At 43.0% G+C, this 7,737-nt stretch overlaps 1 protein-coding gene across 4 annotated transcripts in view; it reads left to right on the top strand.

Moving 5' to 3' along the window:
- EFS (embryonal Fyn-associated substrate) overlaps positions 1 to 7,737 on the top strand; it is a 25,801-nt gene that overhangs the window by 12,307 nt on the left and 5,757 nt on the right. For 2 of the 4 annotated variants that reach the window (XM_018556144.1, XM_018556145.1), the window contains exons 1-5: positions 243 to 318; positions 1,897 to 2,199; positions 3,624 to 3,728; positions 5,169 to 6,155; positions 6,350 to 6,430. In XM_018556144.1, the coding sequence (XP_018411646.1) occupies positions 259 to 318; positions 1,897 to 2,199; positions 3,624 to 3,728; positions 5,169 to 6,155; positions 6,350 to 6,430 (1,536 nt within the window). In that variant the 5' untranslated portion in view covers positions 243 to 258. Of the gene's footprint in view, positions 1 to 242; positions 319 to 1,896; positions 2,200 to 3,623; positions 3,729 to 5,168; positions 6,156 to 6,349; positions 6,431 to 7,737 lie in introns of those variants that run through there. The other 2 variants (XM_018556146.1, XM_018556147.1) reach the window with 1 other exon arrangement.

Raw genomic sequence — 7,737 nt, forward strand, 5'->3', positions numbered from 1 at the left:
GAGGAAGGCGCGTTAACATAAAGAAAGAGGGGGGGGGGGGGTTTGGTGGTGGTGCTGTTGTTTGTAAATCAGATATAATGATGCAGAGACTACGAGCTCGGTGGTGACATCAGGAGAGATTTCAACAAAAAGGTCCGCTGTCTATCTGTGAGAAATCCCCATCTCAGTGCAGCTCCTGAACTGGTTCATTCTGGGCATGGACTTGGATACAGTGCTTCCTTTCTCTTTATTCTGTATCAGGGATGATGTCACCGCCACATGTTCTGCTCTCTTAAAGAGACCGGAGCCTTCTGCAGAATGGGCGAGAGACATGGAAGGGTGAGCAGGGTAATCTCATGAAATACCAATAGCGTTATCCTTTACAAACATTCCAACAATGGCAGCCGGACATGCATAGAAATAGAATGAGGCTTCAGGGTACAGCTGTTCTGCCCTGGTCTAGTGTAGAGAGCTGTAGTTGTTCAGAGGACATCTACAATGCTGTGCACTGAGGAGTTGGTATCTATGGACTGAATGTGTCCTTCACATTAATAACCTGCATCCAAGTACCTGTCATACCTCCCATCAGCATTGCTAGGCATCTGGGTGGGTCCTTTGTGTGCAGTTTTCTGAAGTGAGGGTGTCTGTTATATAAAGGGTGATGAATCTGATGGGTGCTGAAACAGGGATGGACATATTCATAGGCATATCTGTGCTTCTATTGAAACAGTTTTATCTCCTGAAAGTTACAACTGGATGGCCTTGTTTATCTGCGTGGTTTTGGTTACAGACGTAGTTTATGCATTTCCCGTTATTGTGCCTGTCCTGAGATTTGTCATTCATTTTACTGTGTGTTACTATGCAGCAAGCAACTAAAGTCTGCTAGGAGCCCCTGATCGTCCAAATAATTGTATGACCTGAAAAATCCTTCAGTTTATCAAAGTTCATTTAACGTTTTTTGGCTACATTATGCGTCTTAGGCTGCCAAGCCTTCGAATGATTTAACTTGTTTTGAGATATGCACAATCAACAACATTGCAGTTTATGTATAAGAAAGGGTGTTTTTGGGCGCTTTTAATTGCGTTTCAGTGAAAACATGCTGAGCAGTGTGTTTCCATTGAAATCTATATGGAAAACATGCTGATCAGCGCGTTTCCATTGAAATCTATATGGAAAACATGCTGATCAGCGCGTTTCCATTGAAATCTATATGGAAAACATGCTGAGCAGTGCGTTTTCATTGAAATCTATATGGAAAACATGCTGAGCAGTGCGTTTTCATTGAAATCTATATGCTGACATGCTGAGCAGTGCGTTTTCATTGAAATCTATATGCTGACATGCTGAGCAGTGCGTTTCCATTGAAATCTATATGGAAAACATGCTGATCAGAGCGTTTGCATTGAAATCTATATGGAAAACTTGCTGACCTGTGCAAACAAAGTAGCTCAGGGAGCATTTTGGATGGCAGGCGGGTTCGGATCGCGCAGAGCTGCACGCTTGCATGAACAGTCCCCATAGGAATATATGGGATTGTTCATTTCGGCGGTTGAGTGTGGGCAAATCCACACGACCGAACCGCCCTGGTGTGAACAGGGCCTAAGGGAAGTCAGCATTGTTTATTTAAACCCGTTCTTATGAAAACCGGCAAAACCAGCATTATCAGGCATTTTTCATGTCATAAAAAGACATACTCTCTATATACCTGACAGATTAAAAAAACAAAAAACTTATATTACAGGTTAGACAAGCTTCAGACACTTCCTGATAGTTATGCTGTGTGGCAGTACTCATGTGATTTCAGTGCATTGGAAGGTTTCTCAGTCACGTGGACAGGAACATTGTTTACACACACCCAATACACAGTTACTCTGATTAGTGTTTCTTGGTGTAACGTGACTTTATTTTTACCCTTAGGCGCAGCTGGCCCAGGCTTTGTATGATAATGCAGCTGAGAGCCCCGAAGAGCTTAGTTTTCGCAGAGGTGACGTGATGCTGGTCCTAGAACGAGATGCTCACACACTAGGGGGGTGGTGGCGTTGTTCTCTGAGGGGAAAACAAGGTATCGCTCCTGGAAATCGATTGCGACTTTTACCAGAAGAAAACGCACAGGAAAACGAATACCAGGCACCTCGTCTATTTGGAGCCGCTGCAGTGACCTCAAAGTTAGAGAAAGCAGAAGATACGCAGGAAAATTCCACAGAGGATCAACAATCTGAGGTGAAATACATTACATATATGTACATTATTACAGGGGGGGAGGGGGAGGACACACATTAATATGGAATGCAGGAGTTAGGCTGTCCACTCCGTGGGCCAGATCCATGAATGAAAGGAAAACTATAGAGTTCCATTCACATCATTGCGCTGTGGGAATAGGGTGTTACCGCAAAATACCATAGAGTCACTCGCACTCCGTTTGTAGATAGTAGTCAATCTCCTTTACTGCAATGTAAGGCACCACTCACTACCTGCAGTGGTGCAATGCGGTGCCATTTATTCTGATTGGAACCCCAACTCACCTTGCCGACACAGGGGTGTCACACCATGGCGCAATGTGCGGTGCAGTGTGGTGCACTGCAAAAAAAAAAGGTGCAGGTCTGCTTTCTGGCCTATTGAGGTGCGTTGACAGCCAATTCATTTTGAACGAGCTGCCGATTGCAGCACATACTGATGTACGGGTCTATCTCAATGCACCACAAGGGTTAGTCGTGACACTAGCCTAATAGTTTTGAGCAATTCATTTATTTTTAAACAGTTTAACTTGTAAATAAAAATATACATTTATATCTGTTTGCTATTTGCATTTTGTGTTTTACAAATACATATTTATTACACGACAAATGATTCCCAGAGACTGTTACTATGTACTGCTTATCTGGGGTGCATTTCTTGCACATTTCATTATTCTGTGTTTTTCCAGTAAACTCCCCGTTATGCAGCATCCATGGGGATTGGTAGATTGCAGATAAATGGAGTTTCTGGTTGCTTGAGAATTTTTATTAAAAATAGGTTTAACTAATGCCATACCCCATAGTATACCATATCATAACATAAACTCTGTATTGACTTCATATTAATATTGAAATAAAGTAATAAAAAGCAAATGAAGACAAACACACACTTAGTATTAGTGCTGTAATACAGGTGCTATAATGCTGTGTGCACTGTGGCTGCCTGACATTGGGACTGGAGATCAGTATATTATAATCTATGAGTGATACAGTGCAGGACTGGGAGTGATCACTAGGTGGCGCTTGTTCACAGACACTCGTTCCCAGGATAATAGAGCACTTTTCACAGACGATCGTCAGACACTCGTTCCCAGGATAAAGAGCACTTTTCACAGACGATCGTCAGACACTCGTTCCCAGGATAATAGAGCACTTTTCACAGATTGTTCAGACACTCGTTCCCAGGATAATAGAGCACTTTTTGGCCCGTTTCGCTACCCTCCCATGCTGCAGAACCCTCTCCTGCAGGTCAACAGAACAGTGAGTGCACAGGGGGATTTTTTTTTGCCGGTTAGATGAGAGTTGTGGTTAGTTGAATACCGGATAACAGAGAGTTTACTGTATTAAATATCAGTTCTTTGATCGCATGCCAGATAATATTTTCAAATTTAATCTTGACCCTCATTGCAGGTATATCAAGTCCCATCAATTGGACGTCTCTGCATCTCATCACTTGAGGATGAAATCTACAGCTCTCCGCGTCATATAGAAACATCTCAGCCCTGCCCACAAGAGGTAACGATAAGTGGTCCTTCAAGGAAATCTTTAAAGCTGAACTCCAGGCAAACAGCTACATACACAAGTAAAATACATATATTAGAGTTGTTTTACCTGCCAAAGAAATAATATTTCTATCCTTAGATCTAAATATTCCTGCCCCACAGCATAGTCATGTCTAGCAGAGGAGGAGAACTGCTCTTTTTCTGCTGCAGTGTCACCTTCAGTTACATTCCTCCCCACCCTGTGACTGGAGATTGAAAGGAGATGCAGCATAATGATCAACTTATCTCCCTGTCACTCTGATTTCTCCTTCGATCAACATGCTTCTTGCACTGTAGCACACCTGACTAATGCGTTGTGCTGCTTCTCCCTCCCCCTCTCTGAGTTTTGCTGTGCAGTAGATAGCAAGAAGTGGATACCAAATCAGATTCAGGTACTTAGACTGCATGTGTTTAAAATAAATTTACTGGGGTATAAATTATTACAGAGCTGCATTAATTTGTGTTTTTTATATTTGCATAGTGTTCAAAACCCTCTCTCGGACTTTTACTTAAGGATATACGATATACATGAATATTATTATGTTCTGTATATTCATAAAAAGTTCTGGTAGTGTGTCAGAAAACCAGAATCCACATTAAGTCCCTCCTTTATGGAATTGAAATGTAAAATCATTTTCATGTCAAATGTTTTTCTTTCATGAGTTTTTAACATTCCCTTTCAGTACTTTAATATTGAGGTTTTGGATGGAGTGATCTTTCTGGGAGAAGTGGTGTCCTACTTTCTTTGTGGTTCTTGATCAAGCTCCTGTGTAGGTTCATCCTGAGATGCAGCTTAAGGCCAGTTTCCCCAATGTAACAACCTTTGTCACATGCTGAACACTGTATCATATACACCACGTTAACAGATGTACACGAGTATGATCCCTTAATGGTGTACGTTTTGTTATTGTGACTTGTGACATATATGTTGGCAAAGTTTGCAGCGGGGTTTTTTGCATTGTACTGCGCCATGCTGTGTCAGTTCCTGTTCTAGGGTCAGCTTACTGCGTACCAATTGGTCATCCGGTTTATTTGTTCTGTGTTTTAGTTATCAGGATACATTCTTTACTCCCAGGTCCAACATTTATGACACCCCACTCACCCCCCTCCCCCTCCCTAACAACTTTCTTTTGCTTTAAGTGGTAAACGTTGTCATGTTGATTAGTATTGCTTCTGACCTGAAGAAGAGAGGTTAACTCTCGAAAGCTTGTCTTTTATATATTTTGTTAGTCCAATAAGAAAGGTATCATCACATACTACAATACTCCGTTTTGTTTTTTTATACATTTATATATCTATAGATCTATATATCTATAGATATATCTCCTTGTTTTCATGTGTGCCAGCTGCTAATGTTGCAGGCTGCTTTGTCTTTGATAACATTTTAATGTATTTTCTTTTTTCTATTCTCTAGGTTTATGATAAGCCATCGTCATTACTGAGGGATATACAATCTGCATCTGAAACATACGACAGTCCTGTGTTGCGTGTGAAAGATGTGGCTTCTCAACCTCCTGAGGAGATACCTGAAGATATATATGATGTGCCACCAATATTCCAGAATGTGCCACTATCGGATAATGAAGAAGATGAGGGTATATATTCCATGCCCTCAAATTTAAAACGGGTGTCAGGGCTCCAGAATCTCTATGAAGCACCAGAAGACATTTTAAGTTGCGGCAACTTACCGGAAGCTCTTGAACCCCCTCAAACTCATCGACTTTCAGTTTCCAGTACTGGCAGCGCTCGTTCTGCAGACTCTGGAGGAAGTCGGGAGTCTGGTCTGCCATCTGTCCTATCAAGGGATCCTCGTAATGATGGAGTTTCCACCATGGAGTCATTGAGACTGTTGCACCAAGAACTACAAAGGACAGTGCTACTTATGGTTGAAAAGGTACAAGAGAGCTCAGGACAAGGGTGCTTAGATTATCAATTTACAGCTCAGGTAGTGGAAGCCCTTAAAGACTTTGTGGGCATGGCTCAGGTTGTTCTCCTTCACTCTTGCCAAGCCTCAGATCCATCATTGCACCGACAACTCTCAGGGCACCATGAAAAACTGGAGCTTGCTTTACTGGCACTGCAGGAAGCCAATATCGAGTTATCAGTGGTTAACACAATTCAGGAGCAGAGTGGGTTTATTGTGGCATTGGTAACTGCCAACGCTGGCCTTCTTTTCCCACGACCTCGACTCTCTTCTAGTGAAAGCCTATCCCGGCGGCCACTTCCTGCACTACCCACAGCCTCCCCTGCTACACATCGCAAAGGCAGCATCCAGGACCGACCTCTGCCGCCGCCGCCACCACCACCTATCATAAACCGCACCCCTAGTGATCCTGGGGAAGATGCACACTGTGAATATGAGAGGATTCAGTGCAGAGACAATCATTACGTTCATCTACAGGTAAAATAATTATGCTCTTGTGTCATTAATCCTGTTTTAATATGCTAATGTACTCTATGCTGTCCAAATAATATGTTTTGGGTTAGACCGCCGAGAATCGTTCCTCATAGACTGTGCCATTGTATGTCTCAGTACTTTCACCACCTCAGTACAGTTGTTTGCATTTTTAAACCTGTGACCCTTTTTTCTCCTAGGGTACTGTCACTAATCAGACGATACAAAAATCCAAAGACAGACCTAAAGACCTAGATCAGCGCAATACACAGGAGAAAAAGGTGAGAGCAGATAGCATATTCTTTCATTTTCCCTGGCTGTATTTTATTTTATATGGACCATAAGTGGTGTCTCTTAGGAACAATAGGCAAAGATGTATGTCAGGTATAATCACTGCATTAAAGCCTGGCTCTCATTAGAAGGTTTTTGTTTTGGTCAGAATGGGGAAAGGGTTAGAGCCACTGTCAGGTATTACTGCTATGTCTACTTTGGAGTGATTTCTTTTCATTTTCTCTTAAACTGCTTCAAGACTGCCCACCGTTAAAATACATCCTGTCCCTGAATGTTGCTGCAGCCGTGTTCTTGTTGTCATTATAAACAGCCGGTGATTGCGGTTTGGATCCATTCAGATGCCAGATCGCATGTACAGTGCGGCGGAATGTGTGCCCTCCCCCCCTGCCGGCTTTCCTGGGCTCTGCTGTCCCCTGTGCGGGCCCGGCACAGCAGGTCTCCCCTGACAGATCGGAGGGAGATCAGCAGGCTTCTAGCCGCTGATCTCTCCTCCGATCAGTGGACCTAGAAGTGGTGTGTATTACATCACTTCCGGTGTCACTGTGCACATTCTCTGGCTCTTAGAGCCAGGAGAAGAAGCTGGTGAAGCAGATCTACGTACAGAATGCAGGTGTCAGAAGCATGTAATTTAGAGTGCAGGTGTCAGGGGTTGGTATCACATAGGGTGCAGGTGTCAGGGGTTGGTATCACATAGGGTGCAGGTGTCAGGGGTTGGTATCACATAGGGTGCAGGAGCCAGGTATATGTAATGTACAGTTTGTATGGGTCAGGTGTGTAATGTACAGTTTGTATGGGTCAGGTGTGTAATGTACAGAGTGCAAGGGTCAGGTGTATGTAAAGTACAGAGTGCAGGGGTCAAGTGTGTGTAATGTACAGAGTGCAGGGGTCAAGTGTGTGTAATGTACAGAGTGCAAGGGCAGGTGTATGTAATGTACAGAGTTCAGGGGTCAGGAGTATGTAATGTTCAGGGGTCAGGTGTATGTAATGTTCAGGGGTCAGGTGTATGTACTGTACAGAGCGCAGGGGTCAGGTGCATGTAATGTACAGAGGGCAGGGGTCAGGTGCATGTAATGTACAGAAGTCATGTGTACGTAATGTATAGTAGGGGTTAGGCATGGGTAACGCAGAAAGTTCAGAGGTATATACTTCTCCACCACCCCCTTATGCAGAGCATGCCAGTACCACCTATGCATAAACAGTATATACACTGTATACATACACACTGTATATACAGTATACACACAAACATTGTATATATATATATATATATATACATATATATACATACACACACACA

Source organism: Nanorana parkeri, unplaced genomic scaffold (assembly GCF_000935625.1).
Source record: "Nanorana parkeri isolate BGI_ZX_2015 unplaced genomic scaffold, ASM93562v1 scaffold225, whole genome shotgun sequence".
NCBI lineage: Eukaryota > Metazoa > Chordata > Amphibia > Anura > Dicroglossidae > Nanorana > Nanorana parkeri.